Source organism: Gigantopelta aegis, chromosome 6, assembly GCF_016097555.1.
Source record: "Gigantopelta aegis isolate Gae_Host chromosome 6, Gae_host_genome, whole genome shotgun sequence".
Classification (NCBI taxonomy): Eukaryota; Metazoa; Mollusca; class Gastropoda; order Neomphalida; family Peltospiridae; genus Gigantopelta; species Gigantopelta aegis.
This window is the reverse complement of record NC_054704.1, coordinates 50,099,201-50,120,117: the sequence shown is the minus strand read 5'-3', so window position 1 is coordinate 50,120,117 and position 20,917 is coordinate 50,099,201. Positions and strand designations below refer to the sequence as shown.

The 20,917-nt window shown below is 34.3% G+C and overlaps 1 protein-coding gene across 3 annotated transcripts in view; it reads right to left on the bottom strand.

Moving 5' to 3' along the window:
- Window positions 1-291: 291 nt before the first annotated feature.
- LOC121376272 (brefeldin A-inhibited guanine nucleotide-exchange protein 1-like) overlaps window positions 292-20,917 on the bottom strand; it is a 60,875-nt gene continuing 40,249 nt past the window's right edge. For 2 of the 3 annotated variants that reach the window (XM_041504101.1, XM_041504102.1), the window contains 11 exons: window positions 19,131-19,261; window positions 18,272-18,401; window positions 17,730-17,865; window positions 16,492-16,630; window positions 16,097-16,178; window positions 15,162-15,273; window positions 14,239-14,381; window positions 13,410-13,584; window positions 7,924-8,062; window positions 6,635-6,752; window positions 292-6,028 (listed from right to left, as the gene is read on the bottom strand). In XM_041504101.1, coding sequence (XP_041360035.1) covers window positions 5,894-6,028; window positions 6,635-6,752; window positions 7,924-8,062; window positions 13,410-13,584; window positions 14,239-14,381; window positions 15,162-15,273; window positions 16,097-16,178; window positions 16,492-16,630; window positions 17,730-17,865; window positions 18,272-18,401; window positions 19,131-19,261 — 1,440 coding nt within the window. In that variant the 3' untranslated portion in view covers window positions 292-5,893. The remainder of the gene's footprint in view (window positions 6,029-6,634; window positions 6,753-7,923; window positions 8,063-13,409; window positions 13,585-14,238; window positions 14,382-15,161; window positions 15,274-16,096; window positions 16,179-16,491; window positions 16,631-17,729; window positions 17,866-18,271; window positions 18,402-19,130; window positions 19,262-20,917) is intronic. The other variant, XR_005958428.1, reaches the window with a different exon arrangement.

Sequence of the window (20,917 nt, the reverse complement as noted above, 5' to 3'; positions counted from 1 at the left end):
GCTGGATGCCCAGTCGGTGGGTCCATTGGACTATTTCTTGTTCACCCAAGTGCATCAAGACTGGTATATCAAAGCCTGTTGTATGTGCCATCCTATCTGTGCATATAAAAGATCCCTTGCTACTAATGTAAAATGTAGCGGGTTTCAAACATGTAGACTAAATTGATAATTTTATTTTTACTCGCCTTTACCCTTCCATCTCTAAATTCAAAATGAACCCCAATAAGCATGTAAAAGGTTTAAATAGAATAACATGTTGGCCGAGCTAAAAAAACAAAAACAAACACAAAATCAAAATTAAATGAATAGTTTTATTTCTCAAACAGATGTCTGAAGATAATAAAATTATTGACAGACATACTTGTGCAGTCTTATGAATATACAATTGGATGTTTTGTACTGTACATTTTATCAGTCAATAAATATAAACTGTTTTTTTCTACTGAACCCATAAGTTTAATACCCATCAAAAATGTGAGGCTATATCACAGAATAATTATTTACACCACAACAACATATACAGAAAATATACAACAGCATATTGAAAAATATGATTAACTTCACATTTGGTTACCGGTACACTTGTTATTATTTAAGCCTGGTATAAAAGGCTGCTCTGTATATATTTTATCTGCATGGTGAACCAGGATGTACCATCAATGAGCTTGAATAAGAAAGTTAAAATTTATTCTGTTTAATGACACCACTGGAGCACATTAATTAATTAATCATCGGTTATTGGATGTCAAACATTTGGCAATTCTGACTCAGTCATCAGAGGAAACACGCTAACTTGACTAAGAATAAAGTTTACAAAAATACTTTGCTTTTAGCTGACCCATAATTTTTGTTTTTAGTAGTTGGTTAGTCTGCTGACAGGTATTTTGTTGCTTTTCTTTATTCTGTTTGAAATTTTTATTTTTATCTTTAAAAACGATATATTGACGAAATTAAATTTAAAAATTGTCTTAGTTGGGTTACAGTGACTAATTTGTTCTAAGGTTAGCCTTGTTTTTATCTGTACTCTTGGTTTTCTTTGATGATGTTAAAAGATGAAGTCTGATTAAACAATTGGTTGCATATGTGGCCTTAACATATGTTGAATAATCATATAATATCTGGCACTAAGTATTTCTATCATGAACATTATGGGTTTATCAGGCCAAGTCACACAATATTGATTTTAGTCTCCAACCTTTAGATATCTTGTCTATTGTAGAAATGTCCTGTCATCAATTTTAAACTTTTTTTCATTTGATAAAAACAGATTTTAAAAGAAAATCTTGTACCATTTCTTTTCAAAATACTTCCAACACTCCATGACAGTGTACAGGTTTTTATCAAATTCTATGACAGTTTTAACTCAACATTACATGCGTAACAATCTTCCCTAGCAAAATGTAACTGATTTTAACATGCTCTTATTTACATGAACAAACAAGAATCACTGAAGCATAAGCAAACAAAACAAGAATGTAAATTGCCATATATACAAACATTCAGTGATCTACACCTTTTCAGTTCAGTACAAAAAATTAACATAAAAAAACAAATAAATACATGCACATATATATTAAATATCTGTACAGAGTACAAGTGTTGGCTATATTATGATGTGAAAGCTAATAGTTTTAACGAAAAACAATAATATCTTATGATATATAACTAATATATAAATAAAAACAAACTACAATAAAATGCAAGTGTCAAAAGCAATTAAAGAACGGTTTCTGGAAGGTAGATAACAATAAGAGATTTAAAAAAAAACGAGGAAATTTGTTACATATGAACAAAAGAATCAAACCTGCTATGAGGAACACGTGAATATAAATGGGTTCGTTCATGTACACGTGTGTTAAACTTTATATAAATTTCACAATGGCATGCACACACACACACACATATACCAAGGCAGCCTTTACAAATGGGTTTGACTATTCTCTTGTTATTCTTGTTATATCTTATGAAAGAGATTTTGTTTTGTGGTAGTGTCCACCCGAAATGCAACAGGTTATGGGATCCATACTCCTCTTTGCTTAGTCCTTTCTGACAACTTATGTTGAAGCATAATTAGTCAGTCAGTCAGTCAGTGTGTGTGTGTGTGTGTGTGTCTCTCTCTCTCTCTCTCTCTCTCACACACACACACACACACACAAAGAGAAAGAGAGTGTGTGTGTGAGAGTGTGAGCGAGTCATAATTATCCTGACACCCAAAAACCACTAATAAAAGGAATTTCCACCTTTTTTACTGGAGAGTAATTTCCACCTTTTTTACTGGAGAGTAATTTTCACCTTTTTTACTGGAGAGTAATTTTCACCTTTTTTACTGGAGAGTAATTTCCACCTTTTTTACTGGAGAGTAATTTTCACTTTTTTTACTGGAGAGTAATTTCCACCTTTTTTACTGGAGAGTAATTTTCACTTTTTTTTTTACCTTCTTGCATTCAGTACAACAAGGGAAACATGCACATTGGATTTCATGTAGAAAATACAAATCAAGCAATGGTAGGTTAACTTGCAGTTTCTGCAGCGATATAAAATATCGAAGTAAAAAGGAACAATATATTTGGTTGTCTAGTAGTGTAAGTTGAGTTTTTGCAATGATTCCTACTGACACAAAATGTATTTTAACAATGCAGACATATTTTAATTACTAAAGTTTTCAGATTTCTTTTTTGCAATCTAACAGAAATAATAATATTATCTTCCAATCCATTATGCTTACTAGGTTTTTTTTTCAGATCTTACTGGAAAACAAGTATAGTGGGTTGTATGACTGTTTTAAAATTTAATCAGATTTAGTGTAAATGTAATTAGTAGATTTAAAACCATAATACTCTGCAGATCATGGTTCAAACATTAAAAACCCACACCTATAAATCCAAAGTAAAAAATGTTTCAACACCTATGAGTAAAAGAAGGATAATGATAGCTAACAAGGTTTAATTCCATGTAAACTGTAATACCTTTCATCGTTAATTCTAAATCCATCCCACAGAAAAAGAAACAAAATTATAATAGCTGATAAAGACAAATAATACAGTACAGATCCATGTATATCAAATTCTTTAATCTGTGACCTTGACATTTAAACAAAAATAGAATTTTACAATCCAAATTAAAAAACCCAATGATACAGATATGCTTAAAAGTGCAGCGGTGAGATATTTACATTGTTTAATCATTAAGAATAAATCCATATGAGAGTGAAACCTTTCAAAACCAAACCCTCGGTAATCCGGTATTCCTTCAAAACCGAATTTGTTTTATTGTTTCGGGTTTTTCCCCCAGTTTTAATCACTAAAATTAACCCCTGAAAACCCCTATACTCTAAATACCAAACTATACATCCGGTCCTGTCATGTTTATTTAGTACAAATTTTATCTAAAAAAACTTCAACGAGTGTAGCCGGTCTCCTCCATACAAATCAGTTGTGTAGCATGTTCAAGTTGTGTTTGGGCATCTATGGACCAATTGTCTAATTAGTCACTTTTAGCTAGAGTTCTGTTATCACATGAAAAACACTTGTCCATCAACTAATCATCTTTACATTTGTAACAGAATTAAAAATGTGTACTGTGTTTATCAATATTTGGAATGAGATGATTAGCTCTTCCTAACGTGGCAACAAATTCGTTGCTGTTTCTATCTGATGATTTTACAGAATTAAGCGACAAAGCAACCATGGAAAAGAAATATAATTATGTACTGACTTTCATTTAACAATAAAATAACAGAACATGAATGTGTTTTGTTGGTACAAAAAAAAATTACACAAACTTATATACCACAAATTTAATGTGCACCAATCACAACCAAAAATAAATGTATTATATTTAGTGGCAATACATTTAGTTAATTAAGGAACCACTTGATGACAGAAATATTGCCATAACCCCACAATTCCTATTAACACTTAACAAACTAGCTTCACAGAGATAATTTTCAGTGGAAATATATGCAACTATATTTGAATGAAAAGTGATGAATGGAAATGGTGAAATGTAACTAGTCAATGTCCTTGAATCCACTGTACTCAAAAGAAAAAATAATGTTGAGTATGAGTAAATGTACTACCCTACCCCATGGGTCCCACTGTTATTAACATCTGAGAAGGAGTATATTCCTACCAGATATATATATATATATATATATAATCAATAAAAATTTAACCAACACGACTGCACACAAATAAACGTTGCAAATAGATGATTAACAATGGATACCTGGATTATGTATAAAATAATACAATCAGTCCCTCTAATTTATCAGGGCTCGAACTTGATGACAGCACTGATGGCAAATGCCATTGTTGAGATATAAATTGCTGTAGGCAGGGAGCATCACCGATGACACTTTTATGCCGTCAGTAAAGCTCCACAGCATTTGCCAGTATTTAATATTTGTACATTTGAAATACGTCTACATACAGCAAAATAACCTTTCAGTCAAGTTTATTTGCTGTAAAAGTCACTTTAAAAAAGATTGCCATACTGGCATAGGCAGGCTTAAAATTGCCGTCGGTGGGCCTTTTCACCCAAATCAATTCTTTTTAAACTTGCTGTGGGAGACCAATTCTTCAGTTCGAGCCCTGATTTATAGCAATATTCAGTAACATTGCTGTAAAAGCTTACCAAATTGCTTAGCAGGACTTCCTCAGGATTGGGGTTTTTTCAAGGCCTATCTGACAATGTAATAAGTACGGTAATGATTCTTCACTGTATGATCCTTCTGTACCAGAATTTACACATTTATTATGATAACACATTCCATGAATAGAGGATTTCTTTTTCCATTTATTCAGTTCCCGGGTATAAGTATGATATAAACTTGATCACACCACAGTGCTACTTACACTGTACTTGACTTAAAACCCTGGCACATGACACTAGTTGTATTTTGCACAAAACAATATGGGTATGCACAAGATGAAACACGCAACGATTCATATAACAATGTCAACATTATAAACTTAATAAACAGTGTAATTTTAAATGATCCATTCCAAAAAATATGTTATATTTTCCTTTATGGCATCTGTATGCAATTGTAACGCACTCTATACAGCCCTTCAAGCCTCTAGTCCACTAACATTGAACTTTCTCTCTTCCTCTTCAAGACATGTGGCCTTCTTTTCACCAACTTAAACAATTTCAAGCCAAGATATGTTAAACAAAAAGGAATTGAACAGTTACTCACACTTAGGATGTAAATTTCTCTTGCTTTTTCAAATCAAGATAAATATATTTTATTGAATCAGTAAGAAAATATAACAATTAATTAATTGAAAAAAAAGCTTTGAAGCAATGTATGTAGGTATTGCACATCAAATCAAATATTTTAATTTCTTTGGCCTCGACCACTTCGGTATACTTGAGTAGTTTCCATTCTGAATATAAAACATATATACTAGTAAGTTGTGCTATATAACTTGCAATATATATTTTTACTAACTTAATATGAATTGAAAATAAGAACATCAATGCAATGATGTTCAAATATAACTAAAAATATTTTTAAAAGGTTTTACAAAACTAAAAATGCAAATTAAGATTCTATCGTTTCACATTTTACACTAAGTCTTGGTTTAATATTAATTATTAATTAATTCATAAATAAACTTGTGTTACAAACATCCTAAAATTATCATGGAAAACAAAATAATATGCAGTAATGTCTTGATCCATCAAAACCTGTGCATAAAATACATCATTATGCACATGGCAAATAGAACATGCGAGAAACCATATCCTTCATAATGACCTTGGTGATTTTACAGTGTGCACAAGCAGCTACTCAAGGTTACAACATCATTTTGACTCTTGATAGCAACTCCACAAGATTTAGCTTTTTTTCACATTGGCAAGCTCTTGCAAGTCTTTATCTCTTGATTTACGTCGGAACTATGTTGAATGTAAGCCCAATACGCAGAAGGAATTTTTTCATAATAGAGCGCATTTCAAGTTTCATGTCGAACATTAGCATTTCACAAATATATGGATAATACATGGCTGAATGCACACGAAACTGAAAAACAAAAACAGTTTTATTATAAACATTTAATGTTGTCATTTCACTGGGATTAAATTTTTCACCTCCCACAAACTTATTTTATGTTGTTGATAGTTGCATCCATAAATTTTTTCTCAATGCAAGTTAAAACAAAATAAATAAATAATAACCTTCCAATTTGTTTTTAAAAATCAAATTAAACTTTTATAATGTTTACCTTTTTCCCCCCCGCATGCATAAGTATAACTATAATTCAAATTGCATAGATCTGGGATTGATAGTTTATTAGAAATGAAACTAGACACAAAACTTTAAAGCTGAACTACATGCCAGTAATACCTGTATCTCACCGTTATATTTTGTAAAGTCTAGACCAGAAGAGCTAAAACTAGTGAAAACTACACCCCAAAGTATGTTGTGAATGCAATATTAACTTATACAAAAAACAAAACAGTATCTGCTTGTTGCATTGCGTTTCAACTTCAAAACAGTTTACTTCGTGTTGCTAAAGAAAAATATACAGCTATAAAGATAATGTGCAATCTGAAGTGTGATGCAGTATATCTGAGACAGAGAATTGAATATGACTATTGTTAGTGGTATAAAATGAAGAGGACTAACCCGTTCGTCAGACATCTTCAAGAGTCTGGTAAGCAGCAGCAACATGAGACTGCTCCAAGCCTCTCGGTGACTGTCCGACTGCAGGGACAGGAAATACTCCAAAGTCTCACGACAAACACTAAAATAAACATTTAAAAACAAACCCATATGTTAGTATTAGAGACACAATTCAGGTCACATGTGATGCTGAGACTGCAAAAACAAGAAATATTCCAAAGGCTCAAGGCAAACACTAAAACAACAATTAAAAAAGAACAAATTAAGGTAAATATTATTAACAAAAAGGAAAGAAATGACACCCCCAGCACATTTTTAACTACAACTACATAATATCTAACATGTGGTTAATTTTACACTTTGTCTTGTTAATGAATATGATGATATATTACCTATTTGCTAAATTGAATAAATTTAAATATACAGTCAAATCCTTGTAAACAGGACACCCAAGTGACCAAGTAAAATGTTTGGTTTTAAGAGGTATCCATGTTAAAGAGGTTTGTTCTGTACTGATATTTAAAAAGAGAACAAGGAAATGTTTTATTTAAGGACACACTCAACACATTTCATTTACGGTTATATGGCATTGCACATATGGTTATGGATCACACAGATATTGAGAGAGGAAACCCACTGTTGCCACTTCATGGGCTACTCTTTTCGATTAGCAGTAAGGGATCTTTTATATGCACCATCCCAAAGACAGGATTAACACATACCACAGCCTTTGATATACCAGTCATGGTGCACTGGCTGGAACAAGAAATAGCCCAATGGGTCAACCGACTGTGCATCAAGTGAACACTTTACCACTGGGCTACATCCCCCCCCCCCCCCCCCCCCCCCCCCCCCACCAAAAAGGGAACATGAAAATTGTCCAGTTTTTGAAGGAATTACGGTTTACTGATGATTTAATTTTGAGGGGTTTAACTGTACTTATAAATGATTAAAAATAGCTGATTATGTGGTGAGAGCCTCTTACACCTCACACAGGTCAGTCTTCTCAACTACTGGTCCCCGTTTCATTTCCATCGTCGGCACATACTGACATGAACTGCTGTTTCATAGAGCCGGTTTATCCTAGTAACACATGTAGCACGTGCTACGGGCCCTGCGCTTCAGTGAGCCCCGCAGTAATGTGTACATTTTCCACAGGTCATTTTTCCACTCTCCCCTGGGAAGGGGAACCCCGCTGTTATTTGTGCTACAGGCCCCGTGGATCCTTAAACCGGCTCTGCTGTTTCACATGTGTTACCCACATACGGTTACACACCCTGCAAGGTACTTACTCTATCAAGCGTTTCTCTATTGCTGGCCAGTCTTCAGTTCGTGTTTCATCATTGTACATACGGAACAGAATTCGGAACAAACATGCTAAACTCTGGGTTTCTTGTTTCAGAAGATTTGGCTTTGCTTTACCCTTGAAACCTGCAATACATAGAAACAGATGTAGTAAAACATAAATCTACAGCAACAAAATCTAATTAGTGATTATTAAAAAAAATAAAAATAATATATAAATACAAAATGGAACCCACCAGCCCCCACCCAATAACCCCCACACTAAATAGATGTTGAGTGTAGAAAGTAATGGAACACCTTTTATTAGTACTCAACGTTAAAAACTTCTTGGGGTATAAAACATAACATTCATATCGTTCAAGAGTCAAAACCTTGAAACTTTGTCTAACCAGAATTGCAGTTACAAGGTTTTAACTCCCGAATGATGATATGTATGCATGTTTCTAACTTGTTCAATTTAACAAGAATATCTCATGGGATCTGGAGAAATCTGAAACCTCAGAAATAAGTTAGAATATAACCAGCTAGAAACACACCTGTAATTCTATAAATTTTATAAATCCAAAACAAATAAATTACTTACATTTACATACATTACATGGTAATCACATTGGTTCTTAAAATGGGAGGAGTTGGCAATTTTGAAGATGTCAATCAAACTGATGACATGAACTAAGCAAGGGAAGTTTGGTTAGAAAATGGTTTCTTTCTTTTTCCTTCTTTTTTTTTTGGGGGGGGGGGGGGGGGGTGGGGGTGGAAGGGAGTCCAGAGTAACATTTTAACACCCCCCTCCTCCCCAACACTAATATTCATATTGTTTGTATGACAAGAAATCAGCTATGGCACATAGGCTAGCACATACCATAGCCTATACCAGTCGTGGTGCACTGACTGGAACAAAAAATAGCCCCATAGCAACTGTTCATCATGTGAGCGCTTTACCACTAGGCTACATTCCACCCCATAACTGAAAGTGACTTAGATGTACAATCTAGCATGGCTTGCACCCATTGACAGGACCAGTAGAAATGGCCATAGCTGCAATATTATTTGCTGTATGACAAAAACTATTCCCATCAGTTTCAAGGGATAATTTTAGTTTTTAAAAAAATTATGTTTATTTGTTGCAAACATCACTAGTTTAAAATTGCTGTAGGCTCAAAACTGACACTGGCAAAAACATTTTAAAACTGACATAGGTAACACACTCTTGAGCCCTCATCTTATATATGTTTTTGAAGGAAGGAAGGAAATCTTTTATTTAATGATGCACTCAACGCATTTTATTTACAGTTGTATGGTGTCGGACATATGGTTAAGGACCACACAGATACTGAGGGAGGAAACCCGCTGTCGCCGCTATATGGGCTACTCTTTTTGATTAGCAGCAAGGGATCTTTTATATGCACCATCCCACAGACAGGATAGTGCATACCATGGCCTTTGTTACACCAGTTGTGGAGCACTGGCTGGAACGAAAAAAAGCCAAATGGGCCCACCGATGGGAATCGATCCTAGATCGATTGCGCATCAGGCAAATGCTGTACCACTGAGCTACGTCCCGCCCCATATGTTCTTGAAATCCAAGAGATTATTGCATGACAAAAAAAAGAAAAGAAATATAAAATATTAAAGAATAAATACATAATATAACTTTATTAATGCTGACATGAAAAATTCATACAAAAACAAAATGAAAGAAGCCTTTGACATTAAATCAGATCATGCTCAAAATGTTATAAAACCACAATAATTACAGGACGATATAACTTTGGAAGTAAAACAAATACTTATTTGTAACAACAATAAAAAGTCGATGATGAAACAAACGCTATGATCTTAACCACAAGTAGAAACAAGAGTACCGGTGAAGTACATGACAATGGGCGTCAGGAGTTTGTTGGAAAGCTATATAATGTTCAGAAAATAGACAAATTATTTGATTTTTTTGTATCACAGAGACCCAGTAATTGCATGTGACACACCACCCAAGTTGTTACTACATGTGAGGTTTGATGGTCCCGTATACATCTGTATGCAAGATATGGTCCGGACAAGTATTTACTGTTATTTGCAATAGACAATGAAATGTAGGTCACAGTGACCTAGTAATAGTACGTGACACACCACCATCCCAAGTTGTGTCTACATGTGAGGTTTGATGATTCTGTATGCAAGATATGGTCTGGACAAGGATTTACTGTTATTTGCGACAATGAAATGTAGGTCACAGTGACCTAGTAATAGTATGCGACACACCACCATCCCAAGTTGTGTTACATGTGAGGTTTTATGGTCCTGTATGCATCTATATGCAAGATGTGGTCCAGATAAGGATTTACTGTTATGTGCAGTAGACCATGAAAAGTAGGTCAGTGACCTAGTAATAGTACGCAACACACCATCATCCCATGTTGTTCCTACACGTGAGGTTTGATGATCCTGTATGTAAGATATGGTCCGGACAAGAAAAAGTAAATGGACAGACGGATGGACAGACAGACAACGCCATACCATAATATGACCCATCATAGATGGGCGTATAAAAACAACGCATAATCTCTTTTAGAATCATAACATGCTATCAATGTTGGAGCAAAGCTATTTGTTGCCAAAGGCAAAGCCTTCTAAAGAAAGTGTACAGTCTAATAACATGGGTTATTGTGTATTGCCGGTATTTTGGTGAAAAACGTTTACTTGTGATCTGTCAATGGAGTGGTATTTAACACACTAAAAGGTTGATAAGACTGAGGATACAATGAATGTCATGCCATTATCTACTGCTTTATTAAATAAGGAAATAAAGTCATCTGAAGAGACATCCACACAATACACAGAGCATGCATCTATTTCAAGCACGGCAGAGGATTTTCTCAGTCAAAAATATTATTGGTAGTAAACCGTGTTAGACACTCTGGCACTTTGTGTTCTCGATCTCAGTCAGCACCACCCCCCCCCACCCACCTGCCGTGCCTGTATTTATAACACAATATATGAGAAACATAGTATTCGACCAAATGGCAATCAAACGGCGGCCCAAAGCTGTCAGCTCCACTGACAGTGGTGGCCCCTCTTGCTACAGTTCCAACGCGGATGGACACTGGGCACGTGGTCATTAGTGACTCTACATCATATTCTCAAGCTGGTGCTTCAAGTCATCTACCAAGGAGTCGTAGAATGGAACCGAGATTTCCTGACTGAAGCACTCCCCAACTTCTGGCCTGAGCAGTCCATCACTTCGCCATGAGTCCTGCGGCGCCAACCTTAACTAGGACAGGTAACCTCCTTTTTTGGGTTTAGTTGGACTTTAAAAATTTTGGCCGTGACTCAAAATTCTTATGTTTATTTTTTTTATAAATAGTCTAACGCACTTTACTTTGGCGCCCGTTCAATATGCTCAAATCACATTAAAACCTTTCAGGCCGAGCAGTCAAATATATTTTTGGATTTAATTTCTTAATCCGGACATGATTAGGGTACAGATTATTCTCCGTAGACTTAGGCTTTTTAGACTTCCAAATTCCGCTCACTTCAAACTTACCCCTCCTCCTCCTCCTGTCCCGGACTTAGTCACTGACGAAAGTCAGAGATTAAGCCTGTGATAGGCGTGCGTGAAGCCTTCGTGGCATATATGCACATAAATACTTTACCTACCTACCTTCAAATGGTAATAGTATTTGGCTCCAATGACCAATCAAGTGATGTGTATCAACACATTAAAAACCATTGTATTCAGCTCCAATGAGGAGCAAATGATGTTTATCAATATATTACTATAATTGTAGTACTTAAATGAAAAAGCAAATCAAGTGAACATGTTGATATCGCCAAAACCAGCCACTAACACTAGATTACTAGCTAAACACGGACAGCTGGAATAAGACATAAACCTACCTTTAAAGCCTGTGAATGTGAACAAAATTAAACAATGGCTCAGTTATAAAGTCTAACAAATGACAAATATAAACATAATGGGCCCAATTTACGGAGCCTCTTTTTGTTTTATAATCACAGGTGTCTAAAGGGACATTCCTGAGTTTGCTGCCATTTTTAAAATGTTATCGACTAACAAAGACTTTGTAACCACATATCAAATATATTTTTCTAAATAAACTATTAGTGGCTGTATATTAAACGTGTTTCTGATCATTCTAATATTTGTACTAGGTTAAATTTCATTTTATTTCCTAAAATATCTTTTTTCGTACGTACAAAATTATTTGAAGACAAAATCCAGTTTGAGCTTCTTACAAATATTAAGACGACCAGAAACACATTGACTATACAGACAATGATATTCTAAACAAGAAAATATATTTAATATGTAAGATTAATTGTAGAAATATTTTATTAGTCGGAAACATCTTACAATGCAGCAAACTCGGGAATGTCCTTTTAAGCATTGTATGTCAATCTGACCCAGACTATTTATTACATTTCAACATACATTTGTCAACCTTTCCAAATAAAATTAAAGACATTTAGGGCCGAATTATCAAAAAGGCTGTTATCCATTTGTCACAGGTAACTTTACTGTACAGCTGGATATATTTAATAATTTACAATTTTCAGTGTTTAGCTATGTGCACACATGTCATACTATGTACTTTTAAGACACATGCATCTACAATAAACACACATTGATCACCTTTTGTAAATTCAGCTCTTAGCAAGTTAGCAAAACAAATTTAGCATGTACATTTAACTTGAATTCATTCATACAATAATTTTTAGTTTATAAATAGTTCACAAATATAAAACCAATATGTTTTTACTTTCCTCCTTCACACTAATCAAACTAATAAAGGAAGGACACTCAAGAGAAAGGGCAAAATGACAGCCTAAAGTATGGGTTAAATATACAATCAAATGCATAGAAGATATATGAGAAAGAAATAAGATAACTCATTGTAGACCAAATGTCAATCACCATTAGCATTGTAAAGTTTATAGATGTAATATGGGAAGAAAGGAAAATGTTTTATTTAACGATGCACTCAACACATTTTATTTACGGTTACATGGCGTCAGACATATGGTTAAGGACCACACAGATATTGAGAGGAAACCCGCTGTCGCCACTGCATAGGATACTTTTTGTTATTAGCAACAAGGGATCTTTTATATGCACCATCCGACAGACAGGACAGTACATACTACGGCCTTTGTTACACCAGTTGCGGAGCACTGGCTGAAACGAAAAATAGCCCAATGGGTAGATGTAATATGGGAGTGAATGTCGTTAATGTGAGATTGACTGTCAGCTACACAATTAATTTCCTGACATGAGGATATTTTTCCTTTCCATCAGTATATATCTGAAGTTGCATTTATCACAAAATAGCTGCTATACAAATGGGCCTTTACAGTAGGTCCTTCTAAAATTCATTTAATTGAAATGCATCTTACTCAGTCATACTATGTCTCAATTTTCCTGACATCAAATATTAATTATTTTTTTCGTTATTCCTACCTGCTTTCCACAGAATATTCCTCTGCTCGTGGTTAGAGTTGAAAGCCTTGGCAAACTTGTGTGACTCGAAGAGGCAGTCGACGAGGAGCAGCAGCTGTGTGGAGTTGAGGAACTGGTACATGCCCTGGTCTTCACGCTGGGTTGGGTCGAACACCTGCACGTCATCCGTACTCGCCTGCAAATCACACAATACACTGTCAGTATTACAGAGAACTGGTTATTGGTTAATAACAAACAAAAATTCTGCGGAATTAAAAGTTTCACCTAACAGACTTCTTTTCTTTGGTGTCACTAATAGTGTCATCTTACTGCATGTTTAAAAAAAGAAAAGAAAAAAAAGAAATCAATTTTAAAAAAGAATTAAAGGGACAGACCCTAGTTTCAACCCATGAAAATTAACACTAAGTTTAGTTAATCTACAAACCTGTAACACATTTGGATAAAGTTACAATTGAGTGAAACACGAGTCTGTGACTTTGAAATGGTGAAATACCCTCTAAAAATAGACTAAAACTCGACTCCATAACTGTTACTTCTCAGACGCACATGTCTTTTTAAAAATGAAAAATGAATTTTGTAATATTAAAAACACCATGATGACCAAACACACTTCGAATGTACGGAAACTGATAATCTAAACCATAAAATCCAAGTAAAGTATGATTTCAATTATCAAAAAAACAGCTACAATAGTAAACAATATGCCGTAGTATTTAAAAACTAGGGTATGTCCCTTTAAGTTGCAAAAATTAAATTCTACTTTAATTGAGGGTGTGTGCAGGATAGAGTGCTTGAACCTATTTTGATGGTTACATATGTTACTGCTAACCTGTGCTGCTGCTAAATTTTCAGCATCTTCCTTCTTGCTAGTGGAAGGGAAGAACACAATGTTGTCAATCGTCTGAATGAGTTCCAGCTGAACAACACACTTGATTAACAAGGCCTGAAACAACTTCTGGTCAGACGGAATTTCTGTAAAGATTGAAATTAATAACAATTTATATCATAAAAACTAATGTCAAGAATATATAAAACTTAACAATTTTCTTATTAGTTAAAAGTAAATCTGACTGTGATTAGTTTTTTTTATCATTTAAATACATCCAATAATTTCACAAATGATGTTGTGTTCCGACACCAACTCGGAGTCTATGACTGTTGTTTGAATCAGTCATGGATATTTAAAGCCACATTCAATGACTGACACAAAATATGTTAATGAAAAGATATGCATGTCTTTATTACTTTTAAAATTTGTCTCAATAATAATCCTGATGATATGATATTAGAAAAATATAGCATTAGGTTATCTTAATCGGTTTTAGGTACTGTTAATTTTGGATGTTATAAATAACTATTTTTTTTTTATTATTTAAAAAATAATTATTAAATGCTAAAAAAATGGAAGCAAACAGACCCAGGATGGTCTGGATAAAAATGGAGAACAAAAGCTGCATCATAAAATCATAAGAGAATGATTAAAAGGTAGTCTTGTGATTGGAGGTGGATACCTTAGACACAATGGAAGATTACAGCCATTTTATTAGCTGTTGGGATTTTTGGACTAGTCCATGTTTAAGGGGAGGGAGGGGGATATACTTGGTGAGAAGTCAGGTTAATGTATGAAAAAATATATAACTGAAAACAAAAATGAACAAGGCTGATTTTTATGAATCAACCAGGTAGCAATTTTTAAAGCTGGTGTTATCTATGTAATTTCACTGAGATATAACTTGTTCTATTTCCACTCACTTGATCTGGGAATCTTGTGATCTCTGGAGTCTTGTGAAAGAGTGCTGGCATTGCTGTCAGAACGTACCAGTACTCGGTTGTCGAAGTTACTGTCTTTGAGGACTGGAGCATTCTGAAAATAAATTACGGTAATACAGACCATTATATTTACTGTTCCTACGGTAATACAGACCATTATATATACTGTTCCTATGATAATACAGACCATTATATTTACTGTTCCTGTGGTAATACAGACCATTATATTTACTGTTCCTGTGGTAATACAGACCATTATATTTACTGTTCCTGTGGTAATACAGACCATTATATTTACTGTTCCTGTGGTAATACAGACCATTATATTACTGTTCCTGTGGTAATACAGACCATTATATTTACTGTTCCTGTGGTAATACAGACCATTTATATTTACTGTTCCTGTGGTAATACAGACCATTATATTTACTGTTCCTGTGGTAATACAGACCATTATATTTACTGTTCCTGTGGTAATACAGACCATTATATTTACTGTCCCTGCGGAAAAATATTAATTTAACTTTTTACATAGTGACTCAAACACCAGAACAAACTGACTGTAATAGGAACAGATTCCACTCTAAGGTCGATGTCAGTCACTTTTCATGCACTTTTCGTACATAATAAATATAACATATCACACTGTAAATTCACTTGAAATCCATATTTCATAAATGAAAAAAAAAAAAAAAATTATAAGATTTTCTTCAAACACATTCAGGTGCATTAGTAATGTTCAAACAAAATTCAATAGCAATTTTGCATTGGAAATCTCCAGTGTCCTGAAAAGAGAAACATTATGTACCCAAGTGTATTGCAATTGTAAGGAGATGTAAAGTGACACAATTCAAATGGAATAATGTGTACATGATTAAGAAATGTATAAACAGAAAAAAACAGACTGATGTAAAAACCTGATTTGAGTCTTTTAGTTCTTCTGTTTGAATTGCTGCATTCTCTAAATTGTCCCCATTGTCAGGACACCATGTTAATAATCTGTAAACAAAAATAAAATTCACTTTATATACGAAAACTTTCAGGAATTAATTTGTTTTAATTAATTGGACAATTTCCAGTGGTTAACATGTTTTTACCCCCAACACTCCAAAATCAACCAAAAGTACACTTCTTACATTTATTGTACTTTTTTTTTCAAAATTCAAGGGGGATCTAGCAAAATCCAAATATAAAATTTTAAGAATAAAATCGTCTTTTTTTTTCATAATGTAAGCACCAACTTGAAAACTTAGTCTGTGCAAACTTTGAAAGATAAAGAATTTCATAAAATGTGTAAATTGCCACAACTCACGTATGTGGAATGGTACTTTTGAAAATGTCCAGCATACAGCAGCATGTATTCTGCCAAACATCCGATGAAAACTTGATGCCGTTAGATATGACAAGGTTTTCCAAGCAGTTTGTGCCTGATCTAGCCAACTGCTCATTATCTGTAAAATAATAACAAAATATCGGGCCCAAATTTGTTTTGTATCGCCTAAGTTCAAGGGCCATAACTCTGCCAAAAATGGGGATATCACCATCAAATTCAAACATGATCAGTAACAGTATATGATAAAGATATACACAACATGTTACAGGATAACGGAGATGAAACCTATAGTCCCTTTTTTTGTTCCAGCAGGGGACTAATAATCTTGATGTGAACTACTGGATGTTTCTGGTACAAGATAACTGATTGAAATTCATAATTGACTGGGTGGTCAGCTTTGACAATGACCAATCCACAATTTGTTTTACAAAGTCACATAACTTTCTAGTAAACAGGTTTCAAATGTTTTGAATTTAGTACTGAACATACTTGACTACCCAAGAACGTATACAGATGATATTAAATGGGCCACTATGTATTATCAAGTTTAAGTACCAAGTGAAATAAGTTATCTTTGTCATGAGCTTTAGCAATAAAGGAACCTCATTTCACGAGGGACTTAAACTTGATAATATATAGTAGCAAGTTTGAAATTCTGTTTATTATCCCCAGCCTGTATGTGTTTATTCTGCCCCGATGAACTGTTCCATGTGCCAATTATTTAGAAACAAGACAATAACAAAGCGAAAACTGTGTGCATATTCATTTACTGTCACCCAAATAGTTTATAACAGGTACTGCTCCAACTAAATGGTTTGACGGAAAAGCTAAATTTTAGTTTGTTTTGTTTAACGACACCACTAGTGCACAATGATTTATTAATCATTAGCTTTTGAATATCAAGCATTTTGTAATTTTTATATAAAGTCTTAGAGCGGAAACCCGCAACATTTTTCCATTAGTAGCAAGGGATATTTTATATGAACCATCCAACAGACAGGATAGCACATACGACAGCCTTTGATATACCAGTGATGGTGCATTGGCCCAAGATGGAGATGCAGTCATTACATCCATAAAAAATGTTGGAAAATATAACATGCTGAGACAAAGTGGTACGGTGTTTTTGCAAAGTGTTGGTCCTGACTAACATTCTAATGTTTCTGTGACTAAAGGACAATAACTCAGTGTTGTACAAGTAAAAGGAGATCACCCACCTTGCTGTACACACCAGTGCAGCATCTGGTAGAGGTCCGACAGAAGGATCTCGTGAAGCACGTCGTAGTACTGCGTGAACACGTCAATGATCGCGTACAAGGCGTGGTTGCAGGTGGTCGTCATCCATTCATTCTTCTGTTGGCACAGTAAATAGATTAAAGTATTAGTATAAACAATAGTTAATCTTGATAGGCATTGGGTTCACTACCCAGGACTGGTTCCATCTCAGCATTGGCTTTGATGGCTCAAAAGTGGGGTGCAAGACCACTACACAAACTTCTCTCTCACAAACCACTAACAATGATTAGCCCCTGTCTTGGGCAAACAACCTAGGTAGTTGGCATGTGTGCCCAGAACAGGATGCAAGAACCTCAAGTGAAAATAACAACAATAAATAAAATACGAAAATATAAAAAAAGTGTTGACTATTTTACTGCAATTTGAATAAAACAAGGTCAGACTTGTTACTATTTTTTATTTTTTAATAAAACAAAAAATATGAAGTCTAGACAATGGTTTTAAAAACGGTCTCATTACTCACCTCATTCAACTGTTCAGGCAATTTCATATTGTCAAAGATACGGAAAATAATATTAAACAGATCTCGCCACCAATGTGGCTGGAATGATTCACCATATGTCTTCATGATTTCAAACATCACAGTTAAGCCTCTGAAAACAAAAGGGAAACCATTTAATATTTAGTTTTTGTTTTGATATATTTTATTGATAAAAAAAGAATCAAAAGGATTGCAGAACAGGCAGAGTCTATATAAGTGCTCTCCTAAAGAAGATGGACATCAGACAATATTCATAATCATATATATATATATAAAAGATCATAACAATGTCCAATGACATAATATTTAATATAGTAACTGTCGAGGCACAGAAAAATGTGGCAATGTACAAATTAAAAGGAAATATTAAACTTGCAACCATGTTTCCACGTTTAAAAATTAGGATAAAACCTTTTGACATGATAAACTAGTGGTATATTCATGTTTGGTTGTTTTTGGGGGTTTTTAAAAAAAATTTTTTTTTTTACATCTTTTGATGGAGGCAGGATTTAGTGTGAGGTGTGAAAAACATATCAATTATTACATAATTGAATTTTCCAGGAATCTATTTCCTACAATGGTTACTATTGGGGTTTCACCCTCCCCACCCCAATCATACAAGTCCCTTAACAGCACACAAACACACCTATAAGTGTCTATGTTGCAATTACTGAAAGTTTTAAAATCTATGAAGGCTTACAACATTTGTTCAGTTATTTTTTTAAATAAAACCCCCATGACATTTGCTAAACAAAGTTATTTCAACTTGTATTATTCTTTAACACAAACAAACAAAACCCATTTCTAGTTTTCAAACTAGCAAAATTATAAGATGCCTTACCTGGTTCTAACATCTAGTTTACATCTATTTATCACACACGAGAGCTCAAAGAGAACCGGAAACCAGCCTCGAACCCACACTCTGTCTTCCTCGGGCACATTTATTTCCTCACCAGCATGATCACAAAATGTCTACAACAAACAAAACAAGCATTCTGAGAATACTGTTAAGGTACAGTGAAACCCCTCAAAACCGGACCCTCAGTATATCGGAATTCCCTCAAAACCGGACGTTTTACACGGTCCCATGATTTGTGTATCTTTTAACACTAAAATTTACCCCTCTATAACTGGAAACCCTCTAAACTGCACCGGATGAAATTATCCGGTCCCATTGTGTTCCTTTAATGCAAATTTGCCCTCAGAAAACCGGACAGTCACACCGATGTCCATCATTACTGCATTACTTATACTTTGAATACCCACTCAGCCGATAACGTGATTGCATATGCAGAGCTAATTACATGTGCACATGCTCCAGTGTCACTGTTGTGCAGTTGGCAAATACCAATTAAGGGATTAATTAACAGCTTTGATGTTTAAATAACTGGAGAAAACACATGTACTCCCTTTAAATAAAGTTCTGTTCTGTTCAGTTCTGTTCTGTTACAAAGTTAGATTAACGTACAAATTTAATTGAGCTCCTTTTCATAGCCTACATGTACGTCTCACGATTACTGCAACGAACGGCAAAGCAACTAGGAATTTAATTAATTTTTTACAATTGTTTGAACCCTTTTTTTTTTTTTTTTTTTTTTTTTATCTTTGCAAAATGTTTAATTTTAGTATTTACTTTGGACACGTCGGAACGCCCAGCGAAACGCCGCCATGTTGAATTATCGCCTGATGATAAACTTAAAATAATTCGAAAGTGTACCTGGTTTTTTGGCAGTTTTATTTGTTACTATATCAGTAGAGAACACCAACCAACAAACAGTTTACCTCAATACTGAAACCTCTGTAAACCGGATACCCCTCAAAGCTGGACCTTTTCCTTGGTCCCATGGCTGTCCTGTTTTGAGGGGTTTCACTGTATATATATACGTTGTTTTCGCTTCCTATTCCTAAGTTTATTTTGCACAAGAATATATACCACATGACTGCTATGCGGTCGAGTGGTATGTTCTTTCGCAAAATAAACGATTGTAATAAATAGGAAGTGAAAACAACATATGTGAAGTTCTGTATTTATTACATACCTTCTTTTATGTTTTAGAAAAACAGTTTATAATTTAACGTCATAACAACACTTTGTTAAATCTATGATCAAAACTCCTTTCATAGATTTACTTAACGTTAAGAATCTTACTCTGCAGCAGCCTTGTGTAATGTTTCAAATATGATATGACGTAATTTGTAAATCATATATGACGTCAGTAAATAAAAGGCACTAACTACAGTAAAAATAAAAAGGGAACTCCCCATTTAAGTTTCCTGTCCAGATCGCACATACATGCGATACAAAATAAATTTATCACACGGTTTAAAAATGTCTGTATCACTATAATTTAGTAAGATTGAATAGGTACGTAATATATGTCCACTACCAGGCCCAACAAATGTTTTATCTCCTACACTTAAGGACTATAACTCTGTCAAAACTGGACCAATCCCCATAAAACCTAAACTTGATCTGTAACTCTATATAATAAAGCTATACACACAATTTCAGCTAATATCTTAAGGTGTTGTAAAAAAAAAAAAAAAAATGTCCAAAAAAATGTATCAAACAAAGATGGACAGACAGACACAGAGAGACAGATGGCAAAAAAATATACAGTGAAAACT